Here is a 14828-nt window from a genome sequence, read left to right on the forward strand (position 1 = left end):
CCATCATTTAATCCATTTAGCAATGATTCATTGCACACTCACTACATGTCATGCACTGAGGAAAAGGCAGGGAACGCAACAGACAAAAACTGCTGCCCCCCAGGATCTTACATTCTAATATGGGGGGGGCGGGGCACGACGACGCTGTCAATAACACATCTGGTATACCAGCTGGCGGCAAGGGCAGCGGAGGGAAAGGAAGCCCGGGAAGGCAGCAGCCCATGTGAGTGTGACTGTGTTTCTAAGCAGGGTGCTCAGAGAGACCAAGTGTGAGAAGGTGAAGGCGGCCAAGGAAACAGGCGGGGGAGGGCAGGGGTCAGCGGCAGCCTTTGAGGAAGTTTCTTAAAAACCGATGATAAGGCCGGGCATAGTGGCTCACACCTCTAATCCCAGCACTTTGGGAGGCTGAGGCAGCAGTGGCCCATCTAGAGTGGCCGCTGCCAAGATGCTGGCCTCAGCAGAGAGGCATGGCAGGGCCTCCCACTCCACGGAGCAGGCCGAAGCCCCGCCCTCTCGGGCACTGGGTTTGTTTGCGTGCACCTCAACATTCCTGTGCTCTTGGGGGCCCAGGAAGGCCCCCACCCGGCCCCCTGTAGGCTCAGAAGTACCTGCTCCTGTTCCCCCTGCTGAGCCTGGTGCTCCCGGTAGCTGGAGCCAGGGCCCACAGTCCGCTCCCAGAGGCGTCTCCCAGCACGGTTGCGAGTCGGGTGAAGGGGGGCCCCAGGCTGCCCCGAGTGTTGGAACTGCAGGGGGATCCTGTGGTGACATTGCCTCCCTCTGCCCTGATGCCGGCCCGGGCTCTGTGAGAGCCTAAAGCCTTCACCCCAGGCTGCAAGGAGGCAGACAGGGCAGCAGGATGGCTGCAGGAGCAGCAGTGGCGGCAGCAGGTCCCCAGTGGCTGCCAACTGTGCCACCTCCACCCTCGCACAGCCCCAGGTCCCCATGTCCCCAAGGCTGCCAACTGTGCCACCTCCACCCTCGCACAGCTGGGCAAGACCCACACCCAGGCCTGGAGCCCCCAGAGCCACCTCAACCTCGCTTCCTGCCGTGTCCCGGGAGCCCATGGGCACCCGGCTGAAGGCACAGCCGGGACTCATGGAACCAGCCCTGGGAGCAGTGGGTTTATTTGTGCAGGTTGGCAGGGCGGGAGCACCACAGGTGCAGCTGCAGCCGTCCAGGTTGCTGCTGTGGGCCCAGGCCTCCTGGTGGTCTTGGGGGCCAGGGAGGACCCCCTAACACCACAGGTTTGGGGGTGTCCCTGCTCCTGTGCCCACTCTGATCTTGGAGTGGGGTCGGGGCCAAGCCCTGGTGCTGTTGCAGCCCGGCCGGGTGTGCACCCTCAGAGCAGTGCCGAGATACCAGTCCCCTGCCACCTCAGCCCCTCCAGACTTTGGGCACCAATAAGTGTGGGAGGGAGGCCAAGATGGAGCTGGGGGCAGCTCAGTGCTGGCCTGTGGGCACCCCTTGGCACAAGTGGCCTGGGCACCATGGGCAGCAGTGGAAGGCAGACAGGCTCCTGGGAGGGAAGGGGCAGGTCCCTGGTGAGGCTCCACCTTCAAGCCAGGGTGGGCGTGAAGGCTGGGGGCCAGGCTGACAGTCCCGAGGAACACAGTGGGGACTCGTGGTGCCTTTTCTGGGCCCACCCATGGCTGCCCACGCACCAGTTGGCATGAATTTCCTCCCCTCTGAGGCCCATAAAAGCCCTGGGTTCAGCCAGAGTGGAGAAGAGGACAGAGAGATGACAGGATGACCAGCTGCAGAAAGGAGCTACCCTCTCTAGGGTCTCCTCTTTGCTGAGCACTGCAGGCATTGGGTCGAGCAACTGCGGAGAGGATCTGCCCTCTCTGCTGAGAGCTGAACACTCGTTGGGACGACCTTCCTGCAGAGAGGAGCCACTCACTCCCAGCCTCCTCTCTGCTGAGAGCCTCTGAGCTGTTCTGACACTTAATAAAGCTCCTCTTCGTCTTGCTCACCCTCCACTTGTCTGTGTACCTCATTCTTCCTGGACACGGGACAAGAACTCGGGCAAAGGTGTTCCTGGCCACAGAGGTTTCTGGCCAGAAAAGCAACACCCCAAATATCCTGAAACATTTTTGGGGGCTCGTCTGGGATCTGCAGAAGGTGAGTAAAAGTGGATCTTCTCTTTCTGTCCTTTCTTCGTGGTCCTTAAAGTCCACAACAGCTAAAATGAAAGAAAAACACCAGGCCTCCGTCAATTAGTTAAAAGTGACAACTAGTCTCCAAGTGCCAGACTCAACACATGGAGGCCAGGCTTCCTGGGGAGGACACTGTCAAGCTCCCATCACCCTCAGGTGTTGGGAATGTTGGCTTTGTTCCAACCCAGTTTTCCTTCATGGAGGTCTAGCTGTCACGTGGGACCAGAAGGAGGCCCTAGAGCAACTGGGGTATCTGGCTGCGGTTACCCCTTGGTGTTATCCAAAGGCCCCTGGACTGACTCCAGTCCCCGGCCTCCCACAAGGGTGTTGGCACAAGGACCTCCACTCTCTCCTATCATTCTTTTCTGTCTTTCTTTTGTGGCTGTCATGGTTCCTATCTCTTCTTTATGTACAATGTTAAATGTTAAGGATGTTGGGCAAACCAGAAATATTACTGGGTAGAATGAGCATTTGACTGAGTCATCAAAACTAAAAAATGGAAGGTTAAGAATAGCACAGATGAAGTAAAGTGTGCCTTGGTATCTATATGTAAATTTGTGGCAAAAACGTTCTTGTCATTTCCTTGGCTTCCAACTTGGTGCCAAGCACCTTGAGACCCAGAAAAGCAGCATGGTCTCAGGAAGGAAGCTTTTCTGTAAATGTGAGACCCAGAAGAGAAGCATGGTCTCAGGAAGGAAGCTTTTCTGTAAGCATAAGACACAGAAGGGAAGCGTGGTCTTGGGAGGAAGCTTTTCTGTAAATGTGAGGGCCAGTGATCCGAGGCCTCGTGTGTGCGGGCTTTCCCTTGCAGGGTGACTTGGACCTTTGCCTCTATTGTAGGATTGATCCAGCCCTCCTGGTGGCTGTCTCAGGAGAGGCTGCAAGAGGCAATCCCAGGGAAATAGAGAAGCAAACCCCAGAGGCACCTCCAGTGGAGGGATCAAACTCTTCACTCCTCCCTACTCAGGTTCTCTCTCAAGCTTTCCCCAGCCTAGAAATCCTCATTTTAGGCTCTTCCCAGTCAAATTAAGGGGGATCTTGGCAAGTTTTCAGATGGCCCTGACAGATATATAGAGGCTTTCCAGAACTTAACCCAAGTATTTGAGCTCTCCTGGAAGGATGTCATGTTACTTCTGAATCAAACCCTGACTGCTGAAAAGCAGGCCACCCCACAAGTGGCAGAGAATTTGGGGGATGAGCTGTATATCTTATATGGGGCCAGGGAAGAGGAGCTTTATCCAATTGGAAGAATAGCAGTACCATTGGAGGACCCTAAATGGGACCCTAGTGATAAAATGGGAGAATGGAGGATGAAACACTTTCAGATGTGATACTGGAGGGCTTGCGAGGGAATGGGGCTGGGCCTCTCGTTGCAGTGGGCTGTCCGTGGTAGAGCACGGATTGGCCCCACTGCCTTCCTGGGGGATGGCAGGGGCCTTGGTGAAGTGTGCCTCTCTGTCTCCTGATTCGGTCAATGAACAGCTGGTCCTAGAGGATGAGGAGATGAGTTCATTGCACAGGTGGCCCCTGATGTCAGGAGGAGGATGTGGGAATGGGCTGTGGGACCAGATGGTACTTTGGAGGCATTCTGGGAGGGGCCACCTCGGTTTTTTCCAGTGGGGACCGGGAGGAAGTCCAGAAAAGAGAGAGGAGATACAGGAAGAAGGCAGAGGCTCTAATAGCCACCCTGTGGGCTCATGGACCCCAGAATGAATACACCTGTGACTGCTGCAAATGTGTCGGGCAAGGGCCCTTCAGGAGGGTTTTCCAGACAGTGCAGAGAGGAGGGTCCTTGGTTTCCAGAGAGTGCAGGGAGGAGTGTCCTTCAGGAGGGGCTTTCCAGACAGTGCAGGGGGGAAGGTCCTTCAGGAGGGTTTCCAGAGAGTGCAGGGAGGAGGGTCCTTCAGGAGGGGCTTTCCAGACAGTGCAGGGAGGCCACCTTGACCCCGTCCAGTTTGCCTTGGGGACTGTAGGGTCCAGCCCCACGGGGCTTAGTGGGTGTTCTCCCCATGTGCGGAGACGAGAGATTGTAATAAATAAAGGCACAAGACAAAGAGATAAAGAGAAAGCAGCTGGGCCTGGGGGACCATTACCATCAAGATGAGGAGACCGGTAGTGGCCCTGAACGCCTGGGTGCACTGATATTTATTGCATACAAGACAAAGGGGGCAGGGTAAGGAGGGTGAATCTTCTAAGTGATTGACAAGGTGAAGCAAGTCATGTGATTACAGGACAGGGGGCCTTTCCCTCTTAGGTAGCCGAGCAGAGAAAGAAGGCAGCAAATGTCAGCGTTTTCTTCTCTGCACTTATAAGAACGATCAAAGACTTTAAGACTTTCACTATTTCTTCTACCGTTGTCTACTACGAACTTCATAGAGGAACCAGGAGTACGGGAGGAGCATGAAAGTGGACAAGGAGTGTGACCACTGAAGCACCACAGGGAGGGGTTTAGGCCTCTGGATGACTGCGGGCAGGCCTGGATAATATCCAGCCTCCCACAAGAAGCTGATGGAGCAGAGTGTTCCCTGACTCCTCCAAGGAAAGCAGACTCCCTTTCACGGTCTGCTACGTAACAGGTGCCTTCCCAGGCATTGGCGTTACCGCTTGACCAAGGAGCCCTCAAGCGGCCCTTACGCGGGCGTGACAGAGGGCTCACCTCTTGCCTTCTAGGTCACTTCTCACAATGTCCCTTCAGCACCTGACCCTATACCCCCCGGTTATTCCTAGGTTATATCAGTAATATGACAAAGACTAATATAAAAGCTAGTGATTAATGTTTATGCTGATTGATAATGTCCATGATAAAAGCTAATGATTAATAATGTTTATACTAATGATTGATAATTCTGTATCTAATTTGTATTATAACTATTCTTACTCTATTTTCTTTATTATACTGAAAGTTTGTGCCTTCAGTCTCTTGCCTCGGCACCTGGGTCATCCTCCGGCCACAGGGGACCACAGGAGGACAGACAGTCCCTGCAGACGTGGGTTGTCGGACCTCGGGCCGGTCTCCCAGATGGTACAGCAGGACTGAGGGGTCCCCAGACTCCTCTCCCCAGCTACAGTCGTCCAGACCACCATTGCCATCCAGGAGCCCCAGGGGTTTTGGGGGTCGAGGGAAGGAGGATGGACCTCCTCCTGGACTCCAGAGCGGGCCTTTCAGTTCTCCTCTCCAATCTGGGTCCCCCTCCCCATCTCTTGGCACAACTGTGAGTGGCATCTCAGGCCTCCTTCCTCCACCATGTCAGGAATCAACAGTCTTATGAATACAGGGAGCTTTTCCATGGAGGGGTTAGCTTTTTTTCCTTTCAGAAAGCACCTTCTTAGGCCAGGCCCCTGATTCCCAGGACTTTCTCCCTCCACCTTGTTTGAGGAGGACCTGGCCCCACAGCGCCACCTGTTTATAACAGGAAAGCAACAGGAACTGCCACCACCTGTTAGTAGCTGCAATTTGGTGAGGAACACTTGGGACTAATTGAATGGGTCCATACACCCTCCTGAGGCCAAACCCCAGGAGAACCCCCAGGAGATGCCCCGCCTGTCTCAGACATACGCCGCCTTCCCCAGAGCAGCGCTGGAGGAATAGGAAGAGCCCGGGACTCGTCCGATGAATGAACAAGTAGTGGATGGACAGATGGACAGACTGACCAACAGGCCGGCAGTGGATGGGGTGTGTGCAGATGAAAGGTGTCCCTACAGGGGCCGTACCCCTCAGCTACCTTCCATGCCAAGGACCAAGGCCAGAGACCTCAGAGCTGCCTCAGCCACAGGCCCAGGGCAGAGGCAGGGGCCACACTCCATAGGGAGAGGGGTGGTGCCCATGGGCAGCCATGTAGGCTCCGTGGAGGGGTTGGACTTGGCTGGAGCCCAGGTCAGAAGGTTTGCAAGCGTGGGCACCAACAGGAAACGCCAGGACGCTTGCCTCTGGGTGAGCTGTGCCCCCACGCCAGGTCCATCAACCACCAAGGGGCTCCCCTAATGCACTCCAAACTCCGCCCCTGCAGGCGGTGGGACCTGAGGCAACTTCGCAATCCTCTCTGTGCACTGGCTCACTCCTGAATTCGGCTTTGACTATTATTTTGCTTCCAACGTCCTCACACCTTTCTCCCCAGATCCTCCCCCTTCTGCTCCTTAAGACGCCCACCCCATCCCCCTCCACCCACACAGGCTCTGCCCTGGAGGTTTGTCTTCTGTGTCCTCCCACAACTCCAGGCACGCACCTGGCAGCTCTGCCCACGACCTGGGCCCAGCCCACCTTCTCTGTGAGCGCCTCCCGTGCCTCCTACGCTGAGCCCACCGTGCCCCGAAGCCCTCCTGCACCCTCTCCCACTGCCTCTTGGGAGGTGACTGACAGGCCACCCGCCACCCGGGACCCATCTAAGAGCAGCGCTCATTCACCCTTCGAGGCCATCAGGTTCCAGGCTCTCAACCTGATTGTGCATCCAGAGCGGCCTGAGGCTACATGCAGATTCCAGGCCCCACAGACAACCGCCTCCTCCAGGAAGCCCGCTGTCAAGCCCCCCTCCAGGGCTCCTGTGCCAGGAACTGGCTCCAGGGAGAGTGAGACACTCAGGGCTGGTCACGGGGGTCAGATAAGACTCCTCCCAGCCTGGAGCTGGAAGCTGCAGCAGCTGCCTAGCAGGCATGGCCGTCCGTCTGGCCCGGCCGCAGTGAGGGAAGGTGCACCCCAGATTCCTGGCTTTGCCAAAACTGTGCCTGGCGGGCACCACGCATCCTCAGGGAGGCGTCGCAGCTCTGGGGGGGGGCACCCACAGCCCTCTCTGCCAAGGGGAGGAGGGAAGGTCGGCAGAGCCGGCCGTCGGGGCCCTGCAGGCCGTGGGGTACCGGCATTCCCATCACAGCTCCAGCCGCACGGAAGCCCCTTCACTGAGCCGTCTTGTGAGCCCTTCGGCCTGACCGGGCTGCAGAGGCCCTCCAGGCTGGCTTCCCCCGTCATGCGGCCCGGCCTGGCCTCTGCAGGGCTCCAGGTGGGCCTGGGGTGGACCTGGGTGCAGGGCGGGACCCAGCCTGTGCCAGGCACATACCTCCAGGCCTGCTCTGCGCCGCACAAACTTGTCTCCCAGGATTTTTCCACACGAAACCCGTCTCCCAGGGAATCAGCCAGTCCGATGAGCTGGGCGTTCCCACCCCGCCCTCCGAGGCCCCCACAGTCCCGTCCCCGCCGCAGAGGCTGCCCCGCACGCGGGCCAGGGATGGAGCCCAGGACACCTCGGCCGTCAGCAGTGGCCTCTGGGATGAGCTGGGAGGCTGGCGGGATCCGGACCACGAGCCAGGTAGGTCTCCCTGCCCTGCCCCGCCACCCCGACCCCACCCGGTGGCCCCATCCCAGGCTTCACCCATCCTTTCAGTGGACACTCCCCTCCCGCTTTAACCCCCCATGCTGACCTCCGACTCCCACTCTCCAGCTTCCTCCCCCTGAGCACTGACCTCACCCTTAATGCTGCCTCCTAACCCTGACCCGACCCTCACACCAGACCCCTGCCCCCAGCCCCATTAAGGCAAAAATCTTCTGGGGACGGGGCTGGGGGCAAGGGTCTGCCCTGGAGGAGAGCCCAGAGCCAAGGTCCAGGGTCCAGGAAGAGGCAGAGGCTGTCAGATGAGCTCGTGAGAGAAGCCCAGAAGTTGTCACAGATGTTCAGCTCCCACCCCCAGCCCTCCTAGGCTTATCCCACCCCCATCTACGAGGGGCTTGTCCCAGAGACTAGAGGGCCTCAGAGCCCACCTGCTGGCTCCACTGGCTCCTGACTGACAGGCCTGTGATGCTCGAAGGGGACCTGCTGGGCACAAGCCCTGCTTGGTCTGGGGCCACCCCACCACAGGCCTCCCACCACCCCACCATCCCCACCAGGGGCCCCCCCGGCTCCTGACTGACAGGCCTGTGATGCTCGAAGGAGACCTGCTGGGCACAAGCCCTGCTTGGTCTGGGGCCACCCCACCACAGGCCTCCCACCACCCCACCATCCCCACCAGGGGCCCCCCCACCCTCGCTCCCTCTCCATCCCGGCCTCTGCTCTCCCAGACCCCCTGGCTCTTCCCCGCACACCCGCTCCTGCCGCTCCTGCCCCAGCCTGGCATGCGCTGACAGGAGTGCAGGCCTTCTGAGTCAACCCCCTGGGGCAGCCCCGCCCCCCTGCACCCTGACTCATGTGCTAGGAACAGCCTCCCACCCCAGGGCCTGGGGGGCAGAAGCAGTGGTGCCAGGGTCCCAGAAGCCAGAGAGGGTTTTGGAGGCCTCTGTAGGGAGTGAGGGGGTCCTGGGGGTGAGTTCCAGGGTCTGCAGGCTTCAGGGGAGGGCTGGTCCATCTACATGCTTCCTGGTGGGGAGGGGGCTCCTCGCTGGGTTCCAAGGACCAGGGCCAGGGCCTCCATGGAGTCCTGTTGGACCCTAAAGCTCCGTCCCTCCAGCCTTTGTCCTGACCCCTGGCCCCCAACAGTGTCTCCTTCCAACCCCTTCCTGGGCCTCATCCCCGCCTCACCAGCAAGGCTGGGCTACCATGGAGGCTGTCTGGTTCTTGGAGCTACCTGGGGCCCTAGACCCCCAGGGAGTGGGTCACCCTCCCCTTCGTCTGGGGGTGGCAGGACATAGGCCCCCCGCAGGCCCCCTGCCCTTCCTTGACACTCAGGACACAGAGGGCCCCTCTGTCCCAGCCCCATGACAAAGGGCCCAGTCTGGCCTTTACAGGCTGAGAACAAGAAGGACCCAGGCCCCCCGTGGCCCTGTCGTGGGATGGGAGAAAAGGAGGCGGGAGGCCAGGCTGGGACCTGGGGCCATGCAAGGCCTGTTCTTCCGCCGAAATTCCACCTTAAGCAGGCGGCGGCCCCTCCCTCCCACCTGGCCAGGTGTCCCCGCCCCTAGCTGTGCTCAGCGCTGGGCAGGCGTCTGTCTTCAGGCGGCTCTGGGTGAGGCTGGCGGGGCGGGGACTTCAGGGAGAGGGCCTCGAGGGACAGGACGTGAAGACAGTTGGGTTTGGAGGCGGCCGCCAGGCCCAGGCCCGGTGGACCTGCCGCCATGCAGGACGGTAACTTCCTGCTGTCGGCCCTGCAGCCTGAGGCCGGCGTGTGCTCCCTGGCGCTGCCCTCTGACCTGCAGCTGGACCGCCGGGGCGCCGAGGGGCCGGAGGCCGAGCGGCTGCGGGCAGCCCGCGTCCAGGAGCAGGTCCGCGCCCGCCTCTTGCAGCTGGGACAGCAGCCGCGGCACAACGGGGCTGCTGAGCCCCAGCCTGAGGCCGAGACTGCCAGAGGTAGGCGGTGGGGACAGCGGCGGGGACGGCGGTGGCGGGGAGAGGTGGCTGCGGGCGGACGTGGTAGTGCGAGGGCAGAGGCCGCAGTGAGGCTGGCTCCTGACTCACCAGGCGTCACACTGAGTCACGCACCCCGCCCCAACGGGCGTGGGGAGAAGCCATGGGTGGGGCTGCCCCATCCAAGCAGGGACCCCCGGGTCCTCCAGAGACTGAGCCTGGCCGGGCCCCACCTGTGCCTGGAGGCCTGGAGCCCTCCCTGTGGGGGATGACAGGGAAGGCTGGCACATGGCAAGCGGGCCAGGCCCCTCAGTCGGCGAACCCGGAACATGCACGCGCCTGGCCCCGGTAGCACGGGCTCACACAGGGTCTCAGGGACACCCAGACCCCCACGCTCCTCCCACACCTCATGGGAACGAGCAGAACAGGAAAGCGGGGAGAGGTGTGGGGGCGCTGGAAGTCCTGGAGGAAAGCCAGGCCCGTCTGGACCAGGGCTCCCTGAGGAATTGGAGGGGAGGGCCCGGCTGGAGTGACCCAGATTTCTCTGTGGGAACAGCGGGTGGAGGAGCACCCCTCGGTGCCAGCCAGACCCATCTGTGGCGGAATCCTGGCCCCACTCACGCGGGTGTGTGTGCATGCGTCTGAGTGCAAGTGACAGGAGCACAGACGCTGTGAGTTGAGGGCAGTGGTTCTAGGAATGTCATTTCCTCCTTCCCAAGCTACAGCAACAGGGATTAAGGTTAGACAGTAAGATGGGCCTCCCAGAATGCCAGGGACCCAGATGCCAGTTCATCGTGGTCCACTTGGTGTTTAGAGGGGCCCTCCCCAGGACTGGCCTCCAGCCACACTGGCTGGGGGGAAGTGAAGGTCGCCCAGCGGAGGGGCCAGCCCAGCGGCCTGGACCCTGGGGTCCTCCCTCCAGGGGCCTCAGCCTTGCTGGTGACCAAGTCGGGTGCCCAGGGGTCATGGGGTGGAGGACGGTGAGGGAAGGGTTAATTACCACCCTGGCTGCCCTGCCAATTAGAGGGAGATGGATTATAATTGGGGGGTGGGGGTGAGGTCCCCAGGCTGGGGCGTGCCCCCACTCCGGGCTGGGCCTCACGAGCGTCAGAGGGTTAATAGCCCTGGCCCAGAAGCCCCATTAACCAGGGTGAGTCTGGGGCCCCTGCAGTGGGGGTGCCCCACAGAGCATCCAGCTCTGGGCAGAGTTGTGGGAGGGCCACGGCCCCTTTCCCTGTACCCCACCCTGAGCCCCTCAGCCAGGTCACTCTGCTGGGCCTTCTCATGCCCCCACCGTCAGCCCGTCCTCTCTGCACCCATCCACAAGTCCATCCCTCTGCCCACTCACCATCCACCTACGGGACCCTGTCGTCCCCGGCTCTCCCACCCCTCCATCCACCACTCTGTCCATCCTTCCAACAGTCACAGCAGCCCTCCCATCCTCCTCCTGCCTGTCTCTCCATCCACCCTCCGCCCTCCACCCTCTGCCCACCCACCTGTCTGTCCACTTACTGTGGAGTCGGGCTGACGCAGCTGCCCTTGGCGTGTGTGGCTGGACAGGGTGGGTGTGGCCCCTGCCTCGGGCTCTGCCGGGTGGGAGAGGGCACTGCAACAGGGCATACTGGTCCAGGGAGACAGTGTCACTCTCCTGTGACCGGGCACAGGTGAGGTTTGGGCACAGGAGGGGCTCAAAAGGAGTCAGTGTGGGCCGGGGCAGGCCAGGCTGGCTTCCTGGAGGAGCCTGGGCGCTGTACCATGGCAGGGATTGGAGAGCTGATGTCAGAGTCCCTGGCACATTCCTCCTGGAGACCAGGAGGTCAGTGGGTGAGCGTATCTGCCCTCTCGGGCAGAGGAGGCACAGCTGGGGGTGGGTTGTGGAAGGTGGACCACCAGGGCTGACACGTGAGGAGACCAGGCCATAGCAGGAATGCGGAGGCACTGGCCCTGGAGCCCCCCTGGCCTCCCTGCCCTGGATTGGAGGCTGCTCCTAGGGTTGCCAATAACGATGGAGTGGTGGAGAGAAGGCAGTAGGCCAGTGCTTTGCTGTGTGGCAGAGCTGGGCTACCACCGTCCCTCTCCACAGGCACATCCAGGGGGCAGTACCACACCCTGCAGGCTGGCTTCAGCTCTCGCTCTCAGGGCCTGAGTGGGGACAAGACCTCGGTGAGCGATGGGCCCAGCCCAAGGGGGACGATCTGAGCTCTGCAGTCCGGAGAGTGGGAGGCTCTGTAGCAGGGCTGGACACAGGTGAGCCCAGGCACGCCCTCACCGCCCCCTCTCGACCCACAGGGCTTCCGGCCCATCGCCAAGCCAGCCTACAGCCCAGCCTCCTGGTCCTCCCGCTCCGCCGTAGACCTGAGCTGCAGTCGGAGGCTGAGTTCCGCCCACAACGGGGGCAGCACCTTTGGGGCCGCTGGGTACAGGGGTGCCCAGCCCACCCCTCCCATGCCCGCCAGGCCTGTGTCCTTCCACGAGCGCAGTGGGGTTGGGAGCCGGGCTGACTATGACACGCTGTCCCTGCGCTCGCTGCGGCTGGGGGCCGGGGGCCTGGACGACCGCTACAGCGTGCTGTCTGAGCAGCTGGAGCCTGCAGCCGCCTCCACCTACAGGGCCTTTGGGTACGAGCGCCAGGCCAGCTCCAGCTCCAGCCGGGCAGGGGGGCTGGACTGGCCCGAGGCCCCTGAGGTTTCCCCGAGCCGGACCATCCGCGCCCCTGCCATGCGGACCCTGCAGCGTTTCCAGAGCAGCCACCGGAGCCGCGGGGTAGGTGGGGCAGCGCCGGGGGCCGTCCTGGAGCCTGTGGCTCGAGCGCCATCTGTGCGCAGCCTCAGCCTCAGCCTGGCTGACTCGGGCCACCTGCCGGACGTGCGTGGGTTCAACAGCTATGGTAGCCACCGAACCCTGCAGAGACTCAGCAGCGGGTGAGCAGCTCAGCCTGGCTCAGGGCGGGGGCTTCTGCCACAGGCCGAGCCTGAACCCAAAGTTAGCCTGACCCCTGACCCCTGGCTCTGCAGTTTTGATGACATTGACCTGCCCTCAGCAGTCAAGTACCTCATGGCTTCAGACCCCAACCTGCAGGTGCTGGGAGCGGCCTACATCCAGCACAAGTGCTACAGCGATGCAGTCGCCAAGAAGCAGGTGACCACCCCGACCACCCACTCACTGCCTCCAGTGACCTCCCTCGTGGGCCCCACCACCTCCCACTGGCCTCTGCTCACTGACCACCCTCATGATCCCCAAGCTGACTGGGTAGACCCCACTCTGTCCAGAGCCCCCTCAGCAGAGGAAGAGCAGGAGGATACAATTTGGATATACCAGCATCACCTGCATCACCTCCGTACACCCACATACACCTGCGTCACCTCCGTACCCCCGCATACACCTGCGTCACCTCCGTACCCCCGTATACACCTGCGTCACCTCCATACACTCACACCCATATATACCTGTGTCACCTCCATACACCCGTATACATTTGCGTCACCTCCATACACCTGTGTCACCTCCCTATACACTTGCATCCTCTGCATATCTACATCTACGCACCTGGACACAACTGCACACAAGTGCATGATCTGCATCCATCCACATGTGTCTGTGCACCCCCATATGCCTGTGCCCGCAGGCCCGCAGCCTTCAGGCCGTGCCTAGGCTGGTGAAGCTCTTCAACCATGCCAACCAGGAAGTGCAGCGCCATGCCACAGGTGCCATGCGCAACCTCATCTACGACAACGCTGACAACAAGCTGGCCCTGGTGGAGGAGAACGGGATCTTCGAGCTGCTGCGGACACTGCGGGAGCAGGATGATGAGCTTCGCAAAAACGTCACAGGTGCTACCCGTCCCCTCCTCCACCTGTCCTTCCTCCAGCTGTGCCCCTCTGCCTATCACCCCTCTGCCTTCCTCCCCACCTGCCCCCCTCCACCTGCCCACCATCTGCCCCCCTCCTCCACCTGCCCCTCCGCCACCTGCGCCCCCTACTCCACCTCCTCCCCGCCTATCCCCCCTCTGCCTTACCCCCTCCACCTGCCCTCCCTCTGCCCCCCTCCTCCACCTGCCCTCTCCTCCACCTGCCCCCTCTGCCTGTCCCCTACTCCTCCTGTCCTCCCTCTGTGTCCCCCCACCTGGCCCCCCTCCTCCACCTGCCCCCTCTGCTTATCCCCCCACCTGTCCCCCCTCCTCCTGTCCCCCTTTTCTGCCTGTCCCTCCTCTGCCTGTCCTCTCTCCTCCGTTCTGACTCCTCCACCCCATTCGGTTCCCCTCCATCCCTTTGTCCCTTTTGCTGGCCGTGTTTCTACTTGGGCCTCCACTGCCCACCTCTTTCCAGGACCCCTGGCCACCCTGTCCTGCGGCTTTGTCTCCTTGGAGCCACCTCCACTGCCAGGCCTGCTCACCACCCCACCCCCACATCTTGTCCCCTCTTGCTTGGTCCCAGCTCTATCACCTCAAATGCCACCCCAGGGTCTCCCCAGTGGGGCACGTGGGTGAGGCACAGAACACCAGGCCAGCCCCTGGGGAGAGGCGAGACCTCTTCACACCATCCCCAGAAAAGCGGAGGGGGTTGGAGGGCAGACGCTGATAGCAGCCTCCCCCGTCGGCCAGGGATCCTGTGGAACCTTTCATCCAGCGACCACCTGAAGGACCGCCTGGCCAGAGACACGCTGGAGCAGCTCACAGACCTGGTGTTGAGCCCCCTATCGGGGGCTGGGGGTCCCCCCCTCATCCAGCAGAACGCCTCGGAGGCGGAGATCTTCTACAACGCCACCGGCTTCCTCAGGTGCGCCAGCCTCGGGCGGTGGGGTGGGGACTGCAGGCGCGGGTCATTGTAGGGACTCCGTCTGGCCTGGCGTTCACAGCCCCACACACTGCACGCCTCGCAATGGGGGATGGGCTTTCGAGGGCCCAGGATGGGTTGGGGCAAGGCCTGGGATGGGGGGTCCCTGGGGGGCTCTGATCCACCTCGGTCCCCAGGAACCTCAGCTCAGCCTCTCAGGCCACTCGCCAGAAGATGCGGGAATGCCACGGGCTGGTGGACGCCCTGGTCACCTATATCAACCACGCCCTGGACGTGGGCAAATGCGAGGACAAGGTGAGGGGCGCGGTGTGGAGGAGGGGCCGTGCCCCCCGGGCCGCCGCTCTGACCCGCGCCCCTGCCCGCAGAGCGTGGAGAACGCGGTGTGCGTGCTGCGGAACCTGTCCTACCGCCTGTACGACGAGATGCCGCCGTCAGCGCTGCAGCGGCTGGAGGGTCGCGGCCGCAGGGACCTGGCGGGGGCGCCGCCGGGAGAGGTGGTGGGCTGCTTCACGCCGCAGAGCCGGCGGCTGCGCGAGGTGGGCACCAGCCTCGGCGGGGCGTGGGGGACGGGGGGGTGCTGCGACCCCGGCCCCGCTGACCTCGGCCTCCGCTGACCC

General features: G+C 61.8%; 1 protein-coding gene across 1 annotated transcript in view; it reads left to right on the forward strand.

The window, feature by feature from the left end:
• Positions 1-7343: 7343 nt before the first annotated feature.
• The window catches only part of PKP3 (plakophilin 3), a 12393-nt gene continuing 4908 nt past the window's right edge, over positions 7344-14828 (forward strand). Inside the window, exons 1-9 of the mRNA XM_032149252.2 lie at positions 7344-7453; positions 9226-9421; positions 11502-11581; positions 11708-12339; positions 12433-12556; positions 13044-13248; positions 14019-14193; positions 14388-14505; positions 14577-14747. Of these exons, the coding sequence (XP_032005143.1) occupies positions 7373-7453; positions 9226-9421; positions 11502-11581; positions 11708-12339; positions 12433-12556; positions 13044-13248; positions 14019-14193; positions 14388-14505; positions 14577-14747 (1782 nt within the window). The 5' untranslated portion in view covers positions 7344-7372. The remainder of the gene's footprint in view (positions 7454-9225; positions 9422-11501; positions 11582-11707; positions 12340-12432; positions 12557-13043; positions 13249-14018; positions 14194-14387; positions 14506-14576; positions 14748-14828) is intronic.

The sequence above is a fragment of the Hylobates moloch genome, unplaced genomic scaffold (assembly GCF_009828535.3).
Source record: "Hylobates moloch isolate HMO894 unplaced genomic scaffold, HMol_V3 SCAFFOLD_4, whole genome shotgun sequence".
Lineage (NCBI taxonomy): Eukaryota > Metazoa > Chordata > Mammalia > Primates > Hylobatidae > Hylobates > Hylobates moloch.